At 52.9% G+C, this 20,362-nt stretch overlaps 7 protein-coding genes across 7 annotated transcripts; 4 read left to right on the forward strand and 3 right to left on the reverse strand.

Moving 5' to 3' along the window:
* Positions 1-27: 27 nt before the first annotated feature.
* Positions 28-3,519, forward strand: LAESUDRAFT_681515 (uncharacterized protein; the record flags this gene model as incomplete). Its single annotated transcript, XM_040905767.1, has 13 exons — positions 28-656; positions 716-923; positions 1,236-1,432; positions 1,481-1,581; positions 1,637-1,777; positions 1,825-1,894; positions 1,940-2,171; positions 2,232-2,348; positions 2,411-2,637; positions 2,694-2,825; positions 2,879-3,146; positions 3,202-3,297; positions 3,318-3,519. The coding sequence occupies exons 1-13, from the start codon at positions 143-145 to the stop codon at positions 3,517-3,519; spliced, it is 2,505 nt and encodes an 834-aa protein (XP_040762937.1). The 5' UTR covers positions 28-142.
* A 515-nt stretch (positions 3,520-4,034) lies between these two features.
* Positions 4,035-7,316, reverse strand: LAESUDRAFT_737569 (ATP-dependent protease La; the record flags this gene model as incomplete). Its single annotated transcript, XM_040910804.1, has 9 exons — positions 4,035-4,289; positions 4,339-4,404; positions 4,456-5,135; positions 5,188-5,305; positions 5,365-5,461; positions 5,524-5,730; positions 5,789-6,192; positions 6,247-6,683; positions 6,737-7,316. 9 exons carry the CDS (start codon positions 7,314-7,316, stop codon positions 4,035-4,037), a joined length of 2,844 nt encoding a protein of 947 aa, XP_040762938.1.
* A 737-nt stretch (positions 7,317-8,053) lies between these two features.
* On the reverse strand, positions 8,054-11,443 carry LAESUDRAFT_737570 (ARM repeat-containing protein; the record flags this gene model as incomplete). The annotated part of the gene is made up of 15 exons (XM_040910805.1): positions 8,054-8,077; positions 8,135-8,373; positions 8,432-8,528; positions 8,579-8,913; positions 8,969-9,110; positions 9,166-9,237; positions 9,290-9,434; positions 9,490-10,133; positions 10,190-10,300; positions 10,359-10,508; positions 10,567-10,719; positions 10,766-11,044; positions 11,094-11,198; positions 11,264-11,322; positions 11,404-11,443. The coding sequence occupies 15 exons, from the start codon at positions 11,441-11,443 to the stop codon at positions 8,054-8,056; spliced, it is 2,595 nt and encodes an 864-aa protein (XP_040762939.1).
* A 176-nt stretch (positions 11,444-11,619) lies between these two features.
* Positions 11,620-12,964, forward strand: LAESUDRAFT_727138 (U6 snRNA-associated Sm-like protein LSm7). The gene is made up of 6 exons (XM_040909170.1): positions 11,620-11,673; positions 11,737-11,896; positions 11,950-12,011; positions 12,156-12,256; positions 12,310-12,384; positions 12,443-12,964. The coding sequence occupies exons 2-6, from the start codon at positions 11,885-11,887 to the stop codon at positions 12,559-12,561; spliced, it is 369 nt and encodes a 122-aa protein (XP_040762940.1). The 5' UTR covers positions 11,620-11,673; positions 11,737-11,884; the 3' UTR covers positions 12,562-12,964.
* An 87-nt stretch (positions 12,965-13,051) lies between these two features.
* Positions 13,052-16,155, forward strand: LAESUDRAFT_727139 (uncharacterized protein). The gene is made up of 3 exons (XM_040909171.1): positions 13,052-14,902; positions 14,952-15,206; positions 15,262-16,155. The coding sequence occupies exons 1-3, from the start codon at positions 13,096-13,098 to the stop codon at positions 15,786-15,788; spliced, it is 2,589 nt and encodes an 862-aa protein (XP_040762941.1). The 5' UTR covers positions 13,052-13,095; the 3' UTR covers positions 15,789-16,155.
* LAESUDRAFT_715010 (transcription initiation factor IIE subunit beta) lies at positions 16,034-17,068 on the reverse strand (the record flags this gene model as incomplete). Its single annotated transcript, XM_040907108.1, has 4 exons — positions 16,034-16,269; positions 16,323-16,569; positions 16,624-16,830; positions 16,877-17,068. 4 exons carry the CDS (start codon positions 17,066-17,068, stop codon positions 16,034-16,036), a joined length of 882 nt encoding a protein of 293 aa, XP_040762942.1.
* A 147-nt stretch (positions 17,069-17,215) lies between these two features.
* On the forward strand, positions 17,216-20,135 carry LAESUDRAFT_727140 (uncharacterized protein). The gene is made up of 16 exons (XM_040909172.1): positions 17,216-17,362; positions 17,412-17,451; positions 17,504-17,549; positions 17,600-17,619; positions 17,670-17,813; positions 17,864-17,990; positions 18,045-18,149; positions 18,203-18,482; positions 18,539-18,655; positions 18,719-18,956; positions 19,066-19,303; positions 19,362-19,426; positions 19,486-19,584; positions 19,656-19,794; positions 19,845-19,951; positions 20,005-20,135. Exons 1-16 carry the CDS (start codon positions 17,257-17,259, stop codon positions 20,021-20,023), a joined length of 1,890 nt encoding a protein of 629 aa, XP_040762943.1. The 5' UTR covers positions 17,216-17,256; the 3' UTR covers positions 20,024-20,135.
* Positions 20,136-20,362: the final 227 nt, after the last annotated feature.

Here is a 20,362-nt window from a genome sequence, read left to right on the forward strand (position 1 = left end):
TCGCGCGTCAACGCAACTTGCTCCGCTCTCTGAACCATCTCTGTCCCTGGCTCTACGCTTTTTTTCTTCCTCGGTTCTGTTCGATTAGTCGCATAATTTTTCTGGAATATTCGATTGTATTTTCAGATCTACTTTTGCCGACATGCACATCGCCTCAGTCCCTGGGCCTGCAGAAAGAGGTGCCGCTCTGCTACCGCGCATCGTTACTTCAGACTTGGCCTCAGAGTTGGAACCCGTCTCAGACAGCAGCGAGACAATCACACCCGTCTCGCAGCATTCTATCTCGTCCGCCCCGGAATCTCAAGAAGCCGTCTCTATCCCCAAATCGGACGGCCCTTCCCCAAGCGCAGGTGCATCATCCATAAGGGTACCGTCAACCAAGTTCTCCCATACTTATGTGGAGGACCCTTCCCTCGTGTTCAATAAATTCATACTTTATGAAAACCGCCTACGCTTCTACATCGTTGCATCCAACACATCCGACTCACGTCATCGGATCATCAAGATCGACCGCACGTCTCAGGATGAGCTGGAAGTCGTTGAAGACGAAACGGTTTACAGCGGAAAGCAGATGAGCGCGGTACTCAAGATGCTCGAGGACGGCAACCGAGGGTGTGGCGGGCTGGGCAAGGCGCGCGTGTTCTTTGGCATAGCTGGTGCGCTTCACGGCTGCAGTGTCCTCGTATGTCTATACCGATATTTCTCAATATATCAGGCTTTGTTCGCTTCACCGCTGGGTGGTACATGATCGTGATCTCGAAGCGATCCGTTGTTGCATTGCTTGGCGGACATTACATCTATCACTGCGAGAATACAGACATCGTCCCTGTCTGCTCCAACCACAAGATCGACAAGCCAGCAGAGGAGCAGCGACTTATGAACATCTTCAAGCAAGTGGATATGTCGAAGAATTTCTACTTCAGGTGCGTGTGCTCATGTCCATTTTACAGGATGTATAGCGCAATTTGCCCGTGAACAGATTTGTAACAAAGAGCATAGGTTTCCTATACTTTAACTCCATGATTTGTTTTGTGGTCACCTTCAGATGTTATGATTCATTGAGTAAACTCTGATTAAGTCATGAAACGTCTTCGACGTTCCTCCTTCACCCTATGCACGACAAGCCTATGATTTACCTCATGGGAAGTTTTGAAACTTTGCTCACGCCCATTCCGAAAATGCGCTGTGCATCCTATGCCTGAACTTCACCAACTCGACCGATGTTTTGTCCGCAGCTATACCTACGACTTGACATCGACGCTGCAGCACAACCTCACGCGGGCGGGTCTGCCTCCGGCGCGGCGGTGGATGTTCAATAACCGATTTGCATGGAACCATCACATGCTAACGGTATCTTTCGATCATGGCAAATTCCCCGCATCCAAAGCGCATTGGCTCATCCCACTTATCCATGGGCATGTCGATCAGGCCAGTGAGTATACAGCGCAGGCTATGCTGCGATAATGCTTATGCTTCATAGAACTGACGGTCCTCGGGCGCGTCATCTTCATCACCCTCATCGCTCGACGCTCCCGGCATCACGCTGGCGCACGGTACTTGAAACGTGGCGTGAACGATGAGGTGCATTTTAGAGGATGCCGCATATTAAACAGGTCTGCTGATACATGGAACCTAGGGCAACGTTGCAAATGAAGTGGAAACCGAACAGATCGTGTCCGAGACATTGACGACGCCGTTCTACTTCCCTGCTCCTCGAAGCTCAGAACATGAGCAACAGGCCCGCCGCCCGAGCCCGAACTTCACGAGCTATGTTCAGGTGAGCACATCGGCATAAAAGGAAGACGAATTCTAATAGAACAACAGTATCGCGGTAGCATACCCATTTACTGGGCGCAAGAAACTACCAGTATGAGCCCAAAGCCTCCCATTGAAAGTAAGTTGCATACATCACATCTGAAAACATGTTAACGCCCAGCAGTCAGTGTCATGGATCCCTTCTACACCGCAGCCTCCCGGCACTTTGACGACCTCTTCGCGCGCTACGGCGGGCCAATCATGATTCTGAACCTCATCAAGAAGCGCGAACCGGTCGCACGCGAATCGAAGCTCGGCGTCGAATACGCGCAGTGCGTCAAGTACCTGAATCAATTCCTCCCGCGGGACAAGCGGATGATTTATCGTGCGTGGGACATGTCGCGAGCGTATAAGGAGTGAGCCACGCTTGACTATGTGCAGGCACCCCGTGCTCAGTGCTTACGATGGTAATGCAGGAAAACGCAAGACGTGATCGGGTACCTGGAAGACATCGCGGAGGAGTCTATCCAGACCACGGGCTTCTTTCACTCAGGACCGGAGCCGTATTCGCATGCATTGCAAATCGAGGCAGAGTACGTGACACTATCATCTATTCTACCGTCGATGCTCATCCGCTTTGATCGTCTGAGCGTAGGCAGAATCCAGGCATGACATGGCGTAGCACGATGTCACTCCAGAATGGCATCTGCCGCACAAACTGCGTCGACTGCCTTGACCGGACGAATGCCGCTCAATTTGTCTTCGGAAAACGCGCACTTGGCCACCAGCTGTATGCGCTCGGTGTGGTTGATTCGCCCAATCTGGCGTTCGATTCGGACGCTGTGAATATGTTGACGGAAATGTACCATGACCACGGCGATAGTAAGTCGTCTGACGAACCAGTTAGTTCAAGACGTTAATGAACACCGCTCGCCCAGGTTTGGCATTGCAATACACGGGAAGCGCCCTTGTAAATCGTGTCGAGACTTATCGACGCATGCCGCATTGGAACAGTCACTCCAGAGACATCATTGAGAATCTGCGCCGTTTTTATGCCAACTCTCTTCTCGGTAAGTTCATGCACTACGATTGTCTATGAAACGTGTCAATTTACCAGGAGCAGATGCCGACAAGCAAACTGCTATCAACCTCTTCCTCGGCGTGAATCCCGACCGGCAATCAACTCGCCCCCTCCAACGCGACAAGTATCAAAAATGGTATAAAGAGGAGCACCTCGAGCCGGCCTACGTTTTAGAAGAGTGTCAGAAAGGCATTATGCAGTTTGTCAACACGCGCGGGGACTATTGGATCGAATATTATCGGCCGCTACTATTCACTTCTTTAGGGAAGCACTTTGCGTTTTCAATGAATAGCACGCTCAAGCTCCCTGGGTATCTGTTCTAAAATCTCCTTTTAGCAAATGTAGCCATTGATTACGAGTTGTAGAAAGACAGCACGCGACGTGAACTACAGTCCGTTCCTGCCCCATCACAACTCGTCACATCACTGTCATCCACGTTCCAGCGGCAGCAACAGGATCTGGTTGATCATATATGGTACAGGCTCATGGATGGCGTTCGACGCTGGATCAGCTCAAGCCCAGCTCCGGGCTCTCGGATCTCACACGTAGACCGGGCTATGCGATCATACCCCAAACATGCCGGAGACGCCGTCGCCGTGGATCGAAATTCCACTAAATACATTGCAGAGCAGCTTATGGACCCGACGGTCTCGCTGAAGGAAGAGGACGAGTACGAGGAGTGAGTATCTTGAGAACATATTGTGCCGCTAGCTCATGAAACGCATGCAGCTATGTTGATCAGTGCGAAGAGCCGATGGAGTAGCTCGCGTGGACCTTGAGAAGTACCAGGACGCCGTCTTGCTGACACAAGGTCACCTGTCCTGCTTGCACGAGCCGCGAGAGGACGTGTTCGCCGCGTATGTGGAGACCGCAAATCCGCAAGGGCTGGACGGGCACAGGGATCCACTGCCCGTCAAATTTGACTACGAGAGATGGATTGCGGGAGTGACTATGACTTGACGACAACTAACGACATTCGGAGAGTAGGGTATGTGAGCGATGTATCGTACTGTACAATATAGATATACTGGATGAGGTGAGCGTGGAAAGAGGTCGCAGTGAGCCGTAATGATTGGCAGAAATCAGTGTATAATGCAATTTAACGTTGTGTGCACCCATCAAACTCCCTGTGCCACCATCGAACTAAGGAAAATATGCAGGCATGATCTAAAACGGTCAGTCGAGAATCCAAGCCTGCTTAGAGCCTACTCTCGACGAGCACGTTATTCCTCCTCCATCCGATGGCACCCTTACCAAAGGCCGCCTCTAGGACCTCCTCAAGAGTTCGCACGAAGACAAACTGCATTTCGCGACAAATCTCTGGCGGAACGTCAAATTCGACGTCCTTGCGGTTCGCCCATGGCAGGATCACCTTCGTGATCTGCGCGCGATGTGCACCGAGGACCTTTTCCTTGATACCACCGACAGGGCCAACGCGTCCACGAAGAGTGACCTAAAGACAGATAAGCTCGGTGTCTCATGAGGGTTGTCGTACAGCTCACCTCTCCAGTCATAGCGATGTTGCTTGGCACGCAAGCCCCTGTGAGCAGGGAAACGAACGCACAGGTCTGCATAAACGTGAGCCTCGTCATACAACTGCAACAAGTACCACCACGCACCATAGCAATCCCAGCAGACGGCCCATCCTTTTTCACCGCGCCCGACGGCAAATGCAGATGAATGTCAATCGGATCCGGGTTTTTCAACGGGTCCTGACTCCTCGTCTTCGTGATATACAAATCGTACGCGTGCGCCTTGACCCAGCTAAGCGCGAGCTCGCCGCTCTCCTTGATCACATCGCCGAGGCTACCCGTGAGCTTCAACTTCCCGCTCCCCGGCACCACACTCGTCTCGATCGGCAGTATGCCGCCCTCGCCCATGCCAGTTACGACGAGCCCATACACGAGCCCGCGCCGTTCCTCCCGCACACGCTCCTCCTCATCCCACCGCGCAATACCGAGGATCTTCTCGAGCTCGTCTTCCTCCACGAGCTTCTTGTACCCCTTCACTCCGGACTTGACGACCATGTTTTCCAAAGCGCTGTCCGGGATGGTTGCGTCATCCGGGTCGACGCCCAAGCTGTCGCAGTACTCGGCCCATTCGACAGCCTTGAAGCGCACTACTGCGCCGATTGCTCGCTCTAGCGAGCGTACACCCGCTTCGCGCGTGTAGTGTGTAGCAATATGGATGAGCGCCGCGTCTGTCAACGTGAGGTGGTCTGATGTTAGGCCATTCATCTTCAGCTGCTTCGGTAGCAAGAATCTACGCGCGATATGCATCTTCTCGTCGTATGTGTAGCCTGATGTTGTTCGGTCAATGAAGGCCGAGGAATACGCATGAGAACACGTTACCTGATAAGTGTACTACCTCGCATCTGTCCAGTAGCGGCGGTGCTATTGTATCGAGCGTGTTCGAGGTGCAAATGAACAGTACTTGACTCAAGTCAATCGGGACGTTGATATAATGATCCTGCAAGCAGATATTTATGTCAGTATTCCGCATTCTCTATCTGTTATGCAATCACTTACGTGGAAGGTATGGTTCTGCTCCGGATCCAGCACTTCGAGGAGTGCAGCAGCCGGATCACCATGGAAGTTACTATGTGAGACTTTGTCTATTTCATCTCTACAAGAAGTCTGTCAGTAACGCGCAAAGATACTCCGAACGATACAGTAACCCACACTCACAAGAGAATCACAGGATCTGGTCTACCCGCTTTTCTAAGAGCCTGCACGATGTTCCCCGGGCCACTGGCGACATATGTCCGCCTATGGCCTCTAATTTCCGCCTCATCACGCACGCCTCCCAGTGATATCCGCTGGAACGGCCTGTCAAGTGCGTGCGCAATGGATTGCCCGAGCGATGTCTTCCCCGTACCCGGAGGCCCAACAAACCTAACAACCAGAGCGCAATATTATATCACGTGATCGCGTTCGGTCTGGAAAAACTCACAGCAGGATTGGGCCTTTCACGTTCTGTCTCTGCCGCGTGTGTTGTTGCTGGACATCAGCAGGAACTGCTGCTGGGTTTCCTGGACTATACGGGATTAGTGCCTTGCTATCGTTCTTGTCCGGCGGACTGGAAGACAGCCGCTTGACTTCTTCCGTGAGGTGCTCGGTCTGGTCCACCCGGTTCGCTTGCAGCTGTGTTTTCTTCTCCGCCTGCAGTTCCTTTAGGCGCACGACGGCGAGATACTCAATCAGCCTCTTCTTGATCTTCTCGAGCCCAAAGTGATCTGCATCGAGCTGCTGCCGCGCCTTCGTCAGAAAGGCCCGATCTCGCAGCGCTTCTAGTGAGGCGCTACTCTGATTAGCCGTCGTCGAAGCGGGCCAAGGGATAGCAGTCAACCACTCCAACTGCAGGTCTGCTCAGTCAACGTCACTGAAGCGTCATTTGCATGCGCCACTCACATAATTGCGGATAACACCCTGCTCTACGCTGCCAGTCGGTGTACGTTTGAGCCTCTTCCATTCTCTCACAGCCATCTTGCGTTCCTCGCTGTCCTTGGCCATCGCCTCGATCTTGCTTCGGATCTCAGCTAAGTCGTGCGCTTCAGCCTCCTCGTCATCGTCAAGCTCGGACACTGCCCCATGCGGTGTTGTGCCACTAGTACTATTCGTACTGGAAATCTTGGAGTCAGCCTGCGGGGACGACCGCTGCAGGTTGCGTAGCTCGCGCTGGATGGCGGCGAGCTGCTGGCGCAGGAAGAACTCCTTCTGCTGCTTGGAGAGCGACTCGTCGATGGACTGGGTGATCTTTTTGCTTACTTCCGAAATCGAGTTCTGCTTGACGAAGATGACGGCTGCGCGCTTCAAGCGTTCTTCCGTCTCGGTGGCAGACAGAAAATCTGGGCTAAGGCGTCAGTCTAATTGCCGGACAACCCAAGGTAACAGTACTTACCGAGCTTGTCCGCATATTCAGCATTCAGACTAGCCACCAGCACGTCCGCAATCCATCCGGCCCTCTTTATAGGTGCTTCGTCGACCATGTTGGTGAGTTTGGAGTAGAAGTCCCGTTTGGCTTCACTAGCGGCATCACTGCTTAGACGGTCCAGCAACTTCAACGCTGCACCCTTGAACGCCATGAAAGCCTCAGCGCTAGGGTCGCCCTCCTGACGGGGATATTCCACCACGAGCTCAACCAGTTCATCAAGCCCCTCTGGAACTTCCCGAGCCTGGGGAAGATGAATGCGCGAAAGGCCGTGGAGCGTGAGTAAGTAAGGCCGCTGCTGGTCTCTGCCGACAGCTCTGGGCGGCTTTACCAGCCGCACTACACGCGCCGCACATCCCCACTCATGCAATATGGTCGCATCGGCAGATGGAATGGGAACAGCGGCAACGACGGGTTGCGTCTCGGACTCCTGGACGAGCTGCAACAGGAGCTCTCCGGTGACGCTGTTCACGGGTATGGTGAACCGGGCGGTCGGCAGCAGCAACAGGGGATAAGCGAGAGACACAACAGGCAGCGTCGAGGTTGCCATTGAGAGCACGGTGGAAGAGCGGAGTAAAGGGAGAGGAAAGATTGGCGAGCATCTGTTTCGTGCTTCTCATATAGCAGTCACGGGGAACGCGTTTATCACGCGCCACCGCTGCCCCGCGCTGCTCGGGGATAGCCTAAGGGCCACGACTCTTCCTCGCTCTCCTTTGACCGACCCAGCTCATAGGCCCATGCATCTCCCTTCACTTACGCCCTCTCCCGCGTTGTCCACTCGGCAATCACGAAAAAAATTCAGAAGAGATCTTGGTCACTAGCTGGGATTTTACATGCATAAGAATCGTGATGGTGTATAACGACTGAAAGCCAACGGATGCGACGAAACACAACAGAAAAAACGTGTCATAGCGATGCCTGATATTTCCCTTGAGGAATCAGTATTAGTATGCCGAACACAACGTATTGCGGCATGTCGGGTGCATTACGAAAACATAACATGCAACACCGAACGATCGAGGACAGAAGCGAGGAACGAACCCATGGATACAATTATGATAACAGACTTGCGGCGACGGCGACAAAATCAATGGTCCTATAGACGTGAGCGGCAGGCCCTCTGGCTCTGCTCTACTGTGCGTGCAACTTGACATGAATGATATGTCCTCCTTCAGAGGACGATGGGTTGAGCATGAATGGCGGAGATAACGCGAGGTCGTGGAGTAAGAAAAAGAAATGAAAACATGATAGAGCGATTCGAGCGCATAGGCGTGACTCGTTGAGCCTCTATGCAGTGGCTCGCTTGACCATCTATAACAAAAGGATAAGTCACCAACCCGGACATTCGAGAACGAGAAAAAAACCGACCTCCCGAGCCCACCGCAGCGTCTTCTTCGTATCTGGGGGCATGCGTCCCCTTGACCGAAGCTCACTCATGATCCAATCAGCCAGCAACACCTGCTTGAGCCGGCCGTCGGGGAACGCATCTGCCAGATCACCGATGAGGCCGAGACCCAGCTTCAATACAGCATCGGTCCTTTCACTGTCAGCCAACGAGCGCTGGACGAGGTCCAAAATGCTCTGAACATGGGGTAGAAGCAGATTCACTGAGTGATTGAACGGTCATCAGCTGTTGTTGAACACACTGCAGCGTATGGAACATACCTTTCTCTGTGTTCTTGAAGCCGGTGACGATTCCAGTATATGCGTCCAGGATACCCTCGCGAAGGGACGCCGCATACTCCACCAGTTCCAGGTCAAGCTACAGCGACAAAGTCAGTGGACGCTTCTGACGAGACAATCACAACGCACAGGGTTCGGCTGCAACGCGCCCGCCTGCCGCAGCACCGCCATCGTCGACGACAAGTACGGCTCAAACGCGGGGCCAATCGCCAGCGCAATATCGCCAAAGCACGCCAGGATCGTAATCTTCACGGTGCGGTTCAGCACATCACTCTGCAGGTTCTCGAGCAGCACACTCATGAACGCGTTCGCGTATTGCTCGCTCTGCTCGTTGAGCGCGCGCGAGATGTCGCCAATGAGCCCGACGGCGACGGTGCAGAGCTGCGTGTCCTCGTGTGCTTTTAGGGCCGGGTATAGGAATGGTAGGAAGGCCGGGATGTACGGCGCGAAGCGCTGCTCGAGAGCTAGGAGAGGAGGAAGGTCAGGAAAGGTGTTTCGATTGGGCAAGCCGAAACGTACATGAGGCCAACGCTCCGACCACGAGGAACGCATCCTCGATAACGGTGGACGTCTTTCCTGATGCTTGCATCAACTGCAGCATGAGCGTCATAATGCGATCGGCGAGCGGTTGGATGCCATCGCCCAGCTTGCGAACCACGCTCTACAGCACTGTCATGATCACATCGATCACCAGAGTTGTCCATTTTTGCACTCACGATAAGAACACTGCAGATGTTGCTCATGAGGTCATTCCAGTTGTTGCTGTCATCCACACCTACGACTTGGTTCTACCGAGACGAAGTAAGAAACCACCTCGCGCGATCGCAACACCATACTCACACGCAATGCAAGCAGCTGCTCCATCCTCTGGAGGACGGCGACCGCCGTGTTTTGCACAACTGGGATAGTGTCGAGGGTTGAATGAGAGATGAATGACGTGACTGCCTCGTAAGCTGCTGTTCGGTAGTTGCCTTCATTGCTGGCGCTGAAGACAATCTAATTAGCCCCCGTCCTCAATCATACGAGACGACTGCACTCACGTTTCAGTAACACGGAGCAGCGCCTGTACGATACCCTCAAAGTAAGGCGACAAAGCGCCCGTCGCAGCTTCCTGCGGATCACCGTCCTCGCTATACCCTAGCTGATCGGCCAGGTTCATCAGCGCCCAGCAACAGTTCGCCGCGATCCTTGGGTTGTCCTGCAAGCCATTTACCAGCGCCGACACAAGTGGGTGGAGGTGCACGTCCGGTTTGATTGCCTGGACCATGATGTCGCAGATACGGCCAAGCGTCCACGCGACGGTGTCCTTCACGTGTGGGTTCGTGTCGTGCATCATGTCGATGAGGATCGGGAACGCCTGGTTCACGAGCGGCATGAGCACGCTCGGGTCGGGGCCCTCCAGGATGGACCCGAACGTCATAACTGCCGCCTCACGGTGATGCCAGTCCTCCGCCCGAATGTTGGCCTCGATGAACGGGATCACAGCGGGCACGATTGGATCTGCAACTGCCTGCGCGAGCAGGCCAAGGCAGGTGCCCGCGGCCATGGAGATATTCCATTCGTCCTCGTCTGCGTCTTCCTCCTGACGCGTCAGGAGCTGCAACAGGACGGGCACAATCTCGGGCAGCGCAGTCTTGGCAAAGTACTTGCTCTCCGTCTCAGGGACCTCTCCATACTCGTTTGCCTGTGAGATTCACATGTGAGGCCGAGCGATGATGATCAAGACTTCGATCAACGCACCTCTTGCGCCTCCCATAACAAATCAGCTTCGATCTCGCATACGGTGGACCAGAATTCAACAGCTTGAAGTGCGATCTGCTCCTCCACATGTTTCATTCCCATCACGGTAAGCTGAGATGGAGCGACATCAGTTAACTGCATTGATATCAGTCAAACGCATGCAACGCACCCCGAACAGAGCGCGTTCCATATAGAGACCCATTTTGTCATAATACAGAGACATGACTTTCACGATACTCTCATATGCACCAACTTGAACGGGTACAGATGAAGCCTGTGTAGCCTCACACATCACCTGCATGATGTAGTTCCGCTCGCCCTGTACCAATTTGTGAGCCACGCAGATAACATCAGAATCGTTGTAGACAGGTGCTCGCCTCACGCTCAAAGTTGTCGCGCACAAACTCCAAGGAGTTGTTGAGCGCCTTGATAGCAGCAAGCTGGACTTCCGGCGATGGCTCTTCTTTGCGAGCACCGTGAATCACTGCAGTGAGGATTTCATTTGAACGCATGCTGAGGACCTCAGGTTTCTAAACTGGCATGAGAAGAAATCAGGAAGAGAACGTAACGACGCACTATTGATTCGCAGATGTAACCAATGGTCTGCAGCGCGGACACTTTCAGGTTCACATTGGGCTGGTTCTGAACGAACCCTAAGAGAATGCTGATCAACTCTTGCCATTGACCTTGAGGCAGTTCCACCGTCGCGACGGCTGCAACAAACTGTGCCGCGATACCGCCGATTTTCGCGTCCAGCGAACCGAGAGCCATCAGGGCCTGCTGCTTGACCTTGTTTCGCGTATCATTGTCCACGGCAAGCCATCTGTTGCTGAACTCCAGTTGTCGCGCGCTTTCCTGGAGAAAGAGTCATGAATCGTCTAGCAGAGACATACGCGCCGCTCACCCGCGCTGTCAATGCATTCTTCAGAGCCAAACCTGCGGCACTTCGAACGTGCTGTGGCGAGTTTTCATTGACAAGCTCAGAACTGAGCATCAACATGTATGCGGGCTACGAAATGCATCCAGATCATGGTGAATGAGGGTATCCGAGCACGACGAAAATTCATCGCTCACGTAGTTCTCCCTGGACGCGTTCTCGAGCTTCTGAGTCGCATCTTGGCGGATATTCGCGTCTGATGGGAGTAAGACGAGGACATTGAGCGATTTAAAGCACGCGTTCGCGATGAGCGAGTGGACAAGGATAGCAAACGCACCTGGAGATAGGGTATTCGCAAGAAGCTCGCCAACGTTCATTGTCGTGAGTCAGACGTGATGGAGTCGGTATCTAAAGAGTGGTCCAGGGGTAGCACGTAGACACAGGAAGCTTTTTTGAACGAGTATGAGCGATCACTGATGCTGAAGAGGAGAGCGAGAGGAGAGTGGCGGGTCGCGTTGGGTTGAGGGACTTGCTAAAGACACGCGCGTCTGATTTTCAGTAGCGGCCAATTTGTGCGCGGCCACAGCGAGACTGCAATCACCACAAGGCATGCAATTTCTCTCCTTTCTATTGTGGACTCATTGTCATGTCCTATTGTTCGGCTCCTTAGCGAGTCTCTCGACTGTCCCTCTGACTCTGAGCCGTCGAGCGGGCATCGGCGCCTCGTTTCGCTGGTTCAACTGACATTACGTCCATCGACGTTCGCAACACGTTACATCTTCTTTTGTTGACTCCGACAACCGCGTAGTGACACTATCATGGCAGATAAAGTGCGATTCTACGCTCAGTTACATGCATTCCCGCAGAGACTGACCTGAGTCAGGGCCGCAATGCAGCGAGAGGAGCTCGAGGAGCAGGCGGTGCTTCAAGAGGCCGAAATACTCAGTAAGCACCACTTTTACAATAGGTTTCTTTTGTCCATCCATTGTATGCTACACGCGGACGCTGCGCTCATCAGTGTACTTTTCGACATCATTCCGGCCATGCTGAACAATGTAAACGCTCCTTCTGACTGGTCTTTAATCTTAGGGCACAACCTATGATGGACAGGCCGAAGCGCGAGGCTATCCTTGATCTGTCCAAATACGTGAACGAACGAATAAGAGTCAAGTTTACAGGCGGACGGGAGGGTGAGTGCATCGTTTTTTCCAACTCGCCAATGGCGCATTAATGTGCTCTACAGTGACCGGTGTGCTGAAAGGGTACGACCAATTACTGAATCTCGTTCTTGACGAGGTGCAAGAGCAGCTCCAGGGTGGTGAGTGATTGTTTGGACTTTGCCACGTATGAAAGTAGTCTTTGACCAGTGTCACTAGAAGGAGAGCCGCAGACGCGCTCGCTTGGTTTGGTCGTCCTCCGTGGGCCTACCATCACTCTTCTGAGTCCCGTGGACGGCTGGGAAGAAATTGCGAATCCTTTCATAGCTCAAGAGTAGCTGTCTCTGAAGTACCGGACAGTACAAAGAGAACCCAATATTGAAGTGGGAGCAATACGGGAGCATCTTGGAGCGGACTCTACAAATCATTGGCTGTTGATTGAGCGATCTCCTTTGCACGGCGGTTCGTTCTGCCCGGTGATGCCAGCGCGACTGGCCACATCCTTTGCGTGCTGGTCCACCCTGCTTCCATGTTCATTGACTGGCGATGCACTGTATCACGGTGTTCATATCATCGTGCAAGATTGTTGGGATCTCACCGTATAGTGTGTCGGATAATTAGCTCGCCATAAGTGGGATTTCTTGGTCACTTCGCTACCAAGGAATGCTCGAAGTGCGGAATCTTAAGCTTGAAACTAATCACTTGTTGAGCGTTCGAACGTTGAAATTGATGAACTCCCATCACCGCGCGCGTGTGAAGTAGTACTGGTGGCACGCTGCAACAGTAGGTCGCTCATCGCGACGCGCTCGGCGTCTGCCAACTTCATACACTGTTCTCTACTGTTCTGCACCTCATATTCGCCGCGCAAACTCATGCCTCGCAGTCGCAGTCCTCCGAATAGTAATTGGTATTGGAAGACGCGGGATCCTACAAACGTGCGGCTGATGAGCATTCCCTTGGCTGTACAGGAGTACTTGCACAACCAGCTGCTGCAGTTATCGAGTGAGACCTGCTCAACCGTGCGATTGTCCTTGCTGGTGGGTGAGGATTTGCGGACTCAGACACACAATGTTCGTCTTGCACGGAAAGAAGCCTTGTTGCAGAGTTTCCCTGCTTTGTTCACTGGGCCGCATGGTGCAATGCTGTGCGCCGAGGCATGGTTGCCGATATACATCGTCCAGGCGAATATTCCTCATGCAAACCTGAAACGCACGACCTATAACACAGATTTTGAGGTTTGCGCCGTTCTTTGGTCACATTCGTCTTATATTACAGGCCTCTCGTTTTATAACAATCATCTCAATCCGTCAACACAGTTCTCGCACTTCGTCGTGGATGGAGCAACCACACGTAATCTATCGGAAAATCCAAATACACCAAGGAGAGGAGATGGCTTCATTCGTGCAGGGCAATACTTGTTTCAGCAGGTAACGAAAGGTAAAAAGCCAGACGACATGATGCATGGACTCTCGTTCAGAGTGGGACACCGCATTGGCCGTTTAGAATGGCATAGCGGTGTATCTGGCCTCCCTGAACAAGTGAGAGTACATGCAGACAAATTCGGGCCTAATGTATCGAAGGTCCCAACCAATGAAAACCCTGACGAGGTGGTGATCACTATCCTAGGGCTTCCCGGCAATCTGGCACCTGAGGATGTATTTCCGGGTGTCTTCTCCCTTGTCCCTCCACAGACGTCCTGGTGTATTCTAGGGCGCACCCCTCAGAGTCCCACAATCTACTTCTACAAGCCATCTCATCAGCTTTCCCCACCTGGCCAGGGCTCTCCTGTACCAGCTGCATTCTATCGAAAGCACTTGCTCGTCTCGAATGGACCTGCTGTGAACAGACTCGGAATAAATTACATTGGCAGTCTCCCAACCACCGCTGACAGAAGTACGGTGATCACGAGTGGGCACCTCTTCACCGAGTACAAGCGTCATCTCTCTGCTGCAGTCGACCTCGCTTTCCGCACAATTCCCGACCTTGCCGTCGAACTGGCGATAGATATTTTAACGGATCGCAACGCTCCTGATAGCGCCAGTATCGGTCGTGTACTGAATCCATCTGATGATGAAGGCCGGGATGCCTATCGAGTCGCCTTCAGCAAGGCATTACAGCAGGTTGCGCATAAATCGCTGACCGATAACCTCACGCCGTACCCATTCTGTGGAACAGGGCACGACCTCATCAAGGAATTGGGCTTGCTTCCCATCCCTGTTGCACCACATATCAGGAAGATCCTCGAGAAATCGGGGGCATTCCCTGACATCACCGTACATGCAGAATCGGTCTTGCTGCGAGCGCCACTACATCGGGAGACCACACAGGGAGCAGACCATTTGCGGTCAGCTCTGGGCTTGATGAAAGGTATCAGCAGGGCAGAGGTTTCGATTCGACAATATCACCATTCTAAGCCGACCATCGTTTGGGACAAGGCGAGCGAGCAATTTGTCATGGGTGTCCCGCCGATGTGTGCAGAGCATCAGACGAGGAATTGTTTGTGTTGGGTTGGTCCCTATCTGGCTGATGCTGTTGTGCATTATAATTCCCGGCAAAATAAACCTGTCGCTACATCGTCGACTGCTGAGATGTTCCGTGCATATCTGCAGAGTATGGGAGCCGTCAATTATATGCATGATTCTGCGGAGATCGAACGGAAGGACGGGCCGATAGTGAATGGTACGTACTGGTGTTTACCGTGGTGGTACGACGCTGACCGCGTTTTCAGGCTGCATACAAGCAGCTCAAGAGCCTACTCCCAATGTGGACGACGACGAAATTGATTATTTGCCACTTCAGAAAACGACACCTCCGGTGGGTGAAGATGGTCCGCGTACACCGCAGTTCTCATCGCATGCTGCGAGCCCATCGTCACAGTTGGAAATGAGCATTTCTTGTGATTCGGACCTAGTAAAGCCCCGCGGAACATCAGATCAGACAGCTTCTGCGGAGACCATGCCAGCGACTTCAGCAGAAGGAACGAGTATGTTGATAACTCTCAGGAATTTGACTAGTATCGGCACTCACTAACGCGCTAGGTTCAGTCGATGGTCTCCCTGATCTGGTTTCCCTCGAGGATTTGTTCCAAGACATGAGGAGCCGGGTTGCGTCCTACGTCCAAGCAGAATCAAGAAAGGGACAAACACAAATCGAGGAACAACGCAGGGCATTAGCAGCTGAAGTGCGAACTCTTCGAGCCAAGCTAATGGAGGTTGATAACGAGCACATAGAGCATTTCCGAGTCATTGCAGAGAAAGACGAAGCTCTGATGAGCCGCAACCTGGACCTGCAATGTAAAGATGAGATGATACGCGTCCGAGAAACGCGCATCCAGCAGCTGAAGCATTCACTACGGGAACACGCGTCTCGAATCCGGGGGCTCGAAGACGACTTGAAACGCTGGGAGGAAAAAGAAAAAACATACTCGCAGGCTCTGCGGACGGAGATCGCTGGGTTGAAGAAACGCTTATCGCTTTTATTCATGGGTTCGAGTCAACAGGACAACGAATCGGATGAAGAGGGGATGCAGGCGGGACCTTCGCGGAAGAGAACGCGCTCAGGTTGAGCAGATGCCATTGGAGATTTCGAAGTGATGATTCAACGGGTTGGTTCCGATAGTCTCCATCTCATAGCTTGGGCAACGAACGTTTGCATTTCAGAGGAGTGTGTCATTATATCGCATGCAAACATTCAAAAAACCCATGTACAGTATCAGATGCTTCGCATGTGCACGTGTGTATATTACAGAGGATGTATACGTACAGATAACAGTGATACCTAGACAAAAGTCCAACGCTGTCGACAAACACCTCACTTGGCCGCTGGTGCTATGTAATCCCGGGAAAGGTCGATCTGGCCCCTCAGGTGCGTGTTCGTGATGCGCACCTGCCGATACCGTGGTGCGGACCTCTTGCCCTTCTTCTTTGTCGCAGGAGCCTTTGAGGTGACAATCTCTGCGGCGGTTGCTTGTAGGCCCTCTGAGGCAAGCTGCTTCAGTAGATCGACGTCGTTCGGGACTTCGAGCGAATGCCATAGGTCGTTGAATTCTACAACGATAGAGAGTGGTTAGCGACACCGTGGTAGGCACAACAGAACGCACCTTTCTCTACGGACATTCCCCCGCTCTCTTCGTCCGGCTTTATCTCATTCCAGAATACCATCCTCATCTGTCCGTCCTTCAGTGTACGAGTGACGTATACTTCGCCCTCGTTCTCAAGCTCTTCAATGGCCTGCGGCGCCTCTTTCCAGCTGTCCTTCAGGGTGCGCACTGACAGACCACCTCCTTTCCTTGTTTGCCGCTGAATCTCTGTAAGAAGGGCTGCCTTGTTTCGTACGTTGTAGTCATGCTAGGAGATGAACATGAGGACCTGGTAAGCATGACGAGATGGAGCAAGACATACACGATACGAGTAAAGATCCGTCTTGATATCGTACAAAACACGGTCATGCGCTTTGAACTTTTCAAAGAGAACTCTGTCCGTGTCAACAGGGGTATTCGTAATGATGGCCAAGTCTTGCAGCCGCATGGGATTACCGGTCGACTTGAGGTGATTGACGGCATAGACGAGCTGGGTATTGACATTGGTCCCGGAACCGGTGTCTGCAGGCTGTGAGAATACGATATCTGCACCGACAGATCAGCCATGGGTCAACCAAGGCGGATGAGTCGAGCAGATGAGAAAGAGACGTGCTCGATTTCTGCCGTTTCTTCTTGGACTTTGACGACGGTTCGGGAGTCTCTGTCGCCGGGTGTTGCAGCGGTGGAGGCTGAGAGTGCCATGATGAGTAGTCCTGCCTGTGCAAAGCGGACTTGAATGCTGCAGCATCTCTGGCGAGACCGGCCATGGTGGCGGTGGCAGAGCAAGAGGCAGCACCAGCGCCACCGAACAGCCGTAAGCGGTTGTGGGCGTCTGTTTGGAGGTATGTACGGCCACGTGGGACGCGCGCCTGCCTGTGTCCGCATTGATAATCGAGGCGACTTTCCGCGTCTGCGACGACCTCCACCTGTTGGCCGCAGGATGGCGCAGGGCGAAATGTCTTTTTTTTCCAGGCCCTCTTCGTCTGCGGTCAAAATCGTCGCTCCTTCGGCAGAGGACTCGCCCAAGGCGCCGCCCAGCCCAAAGCCATCGCCCAAACGAGGTACGTACATTCGTTTCGGCTCATGTCCGTTGACCGCAGCTTCGTCTAGACTCTACTCAACGCCAGTGTAGGAATATATTGATATATGGGTGCGTACATCGCAGCCCGTGCACGTTGCATTGTCGCTGAGTGTGACGTCAGGTCATGTAAATTCCAGGACAAGGGTTGTATCTATTACCATCCCCCGGTATGTGTCCGCCTCAAATTTATCCTGAACGCATATTCATGCACTTGCAGCGCGAGGAGTCTCCGCCTGCGTATGTCTAAGTGTACAATTCTCCTTCCAGGCTGCTTGACAGATATATAGGGCTCCAGAGTCCCCTGTACCGAGACCGGCTCTCCCAGCAGAGGCCGTTAATGCGCCTATTTTTGTGCCCAAGGCAACTGTCAATGCGGACAGTTCGTCAGGATCTGTTCAGGCCACAATCCCGTCTCAGATGTCTATCCCATCGTACGCCATCTCTCTCGTCGAGTTGTCCGCATTTTTTACGAAACCTCCAGGTCCATCTCCTCGGCCCAGACGGATTATGAAACTGCCTACTCTGAATTTTCGGAGGAACACGATCCATATGATCCTCATGTCCATGGCGCCCACATGAGTGAGGCTCACAGCGATGGCTTAGTTCTGGTGTGTGCAACAGATTCGCATGCTAGCTCTGCCTTACCCCCCACATATCGATAGAATCCATATTCCACTGGTACCGATGCAGCTCAAATGGTCGGATTTGATGGCTTATCTGCCATGGACGCTCTCTATACGTCCCATTTCACATCCGTTAGGCAACCTGTAGGTCGATATGGCGCTCATACAGTTTACTGTCATCGACAAGTCTCTTCCAGCTCAACTACCACCTCTATACACTCCCTCGCCCGGATAGCCTCGCTAATCGGTACTTCATATCTGACACTATTCGCGAGGAGCTACAGATGCGTTCCGAGACAATACACATAGCTCCAGCGCCTGGCCTGAACCTCCCCGAGGAATTGCAAGGGTACCACACTATCACTCCGCTAGAGCTTATTGGCGGGGAAAGACGCAAATTCTGGAACTGGTATTCTACGGTGTACCGCGCAATCAGCTCTACAGATGGAGTAGCTTATGTACTGAGGAGGATTGAAAGTGCGCCATTTTCCTGTCCAGATACGGGAGAACATGCGTAATGCTAATACGTCCAGACTTCCGCCTGATGCAACAGGCCGCGTTCTCCGGCATTGAAGCATGGTCACGCCTCCGGCATCCGAACGTCGTCTCTATTCGGGAGGGGTTCACAACGCGGGCCTTCGGCGACAGCTGTGAGTGTCCATGCCCATGTACATAAGTACGTGCAATTGATCACTGGCGGCTCGCTCCTTCAGCGCTGGTTGTGGTCTACGACTATCATCCGAACGCACAGACGCTATATGACGCGCATATAAAGCCGAAGGTGCCCCAGTTCCAGAACGGGCGGCTGCAGGCGCAGGCACCTCGTCTTGCCGAGCGTACTGTCTGGTCCTACGTTGTGCAGATTGCGAGTGCGATAAAAGCCGTGCACGACGCGGGTTTGGCGGTGAGGATCATTGACGCGACCAAGATTCTTGTCACGGAGAACAATAGGTAAGGGGCTTCACCGTCTCAACTCTGATGCAGCCTCCTACGTTTGTCCCTGTATCGAATGCCCCACGGTGCGCTTGACACGAGTCTGATTCTGTTGTTGCCCAATCAGGGTCCGCATTGGTTCATGCGGTATTGTGGATGTGCTTACGTACGAGTCGCGTACGGATATCGCCATTTTGCAGCAAGAAGACCTGGTAATGTTCGGCAAACTGGTCTTTGCGCTATGTAATAACAATCTGGCGGCGATGAACAACTTTCCGAAAGCGGTTGAGAACCTCGGCAGGCACTATTCCCCGGACTTGAAGGCGGTTGCGCTCTTCCTCGTTTCTAAGCCTGGTCCGAACAAGGTGTGCATTGATTTTCCTGCGCATCATTGCATCGTTGTGTGACTCTTAGGTTTTTTAGACTATAGGTCATCTCTCTGAGATGATCGGGAGCAGACTGGTGATGGAGATGGATGAGATGCAGAAGTGAGTCATCGACACCGCCTCGAGACACAAATCGGTCTAAAATCTGTTATTTCCATCAGCGCTGTCGACCGCCTTGAGAGCGAGTTGATGTCCGAGCTCGAGAATGGCCGCCTTGTGCGCCTCCTCTGCAAGTTCGGTTTCATCAACGAGCGTCCGGAGTGAGTCGCCGACCTACTCAGGATATCCGATTTCCTTCAGGTTGTCTGATACAATGTCTTTTCGCATGCAGGTTTGCACGCGAGCCCCGATGGTCCGAGACAGGCGACAGGTACATTATCAAACTGTTCCGGGACTACGTATTCCATCAGGTGGACGACCATGGGAACCCGGTGGTCAACCTGTCGCACGTCCTCACCTGCCTCAACAAGGTGCGTCACTTGTGTTTCTGTGGAGTGCGAGTTGTGAAACGTGTGCACAGCTGGACGCAGGGAGTGGTGAACGGATCATGCTGGTATCTCGGGACGAACAAAGCTGCTTGGTGGTGAGCTACAAAGAAGTCAAGGCGTGCATCGATTCGGCGTTCGGGTGTGTGCTGGAACCCCTATTTCCAATGAATCTGCTGATAGGATAACGTTTAGCGAGCTATCGAGGAGGTGATGCGGCAAAGTTTGACCATCGCTGTTCAGAAAACATGTAGAACCAGAAAAAGACGCGGAAAATATAGATAAAAGGTCGACGATTGCATTTTCTCTAGAAATTTTCCGAGCGGGTGGAGTGAAACATAAATAACTGTGATCTTCAGTGCGTCAACCGACAATCCACCTTGGCCAGCGCTGCGCCAAAGTCGTGGAACATCGACATGCGCCACCGCATTGTACGAGGGGTGCGCACTGCCTTGCGATTTCATCGACAAGATGCTATGTCATTTCGCCGCATCCTGCGAGTTTTGACAAAATAGTTGTCTGTGTGGCATCGCGCAATGGCCGCAATAGACAC

Source organism: Laetiporus sulphureus (genome assembly GCF_001632365.1).
Source record: "Laetiporus sulphureus 93-53 unplaced genomic scaffold LAESUscaffold_27, whole genome shotgun sequence".
Classification (NCBI taxonomy): Eukaryota; Fungi; Basidiomycota; class Agaricomycetes; order Polyporales; family Laetiporaceae; genus Laetiporus; species Laetiporus sulphureus.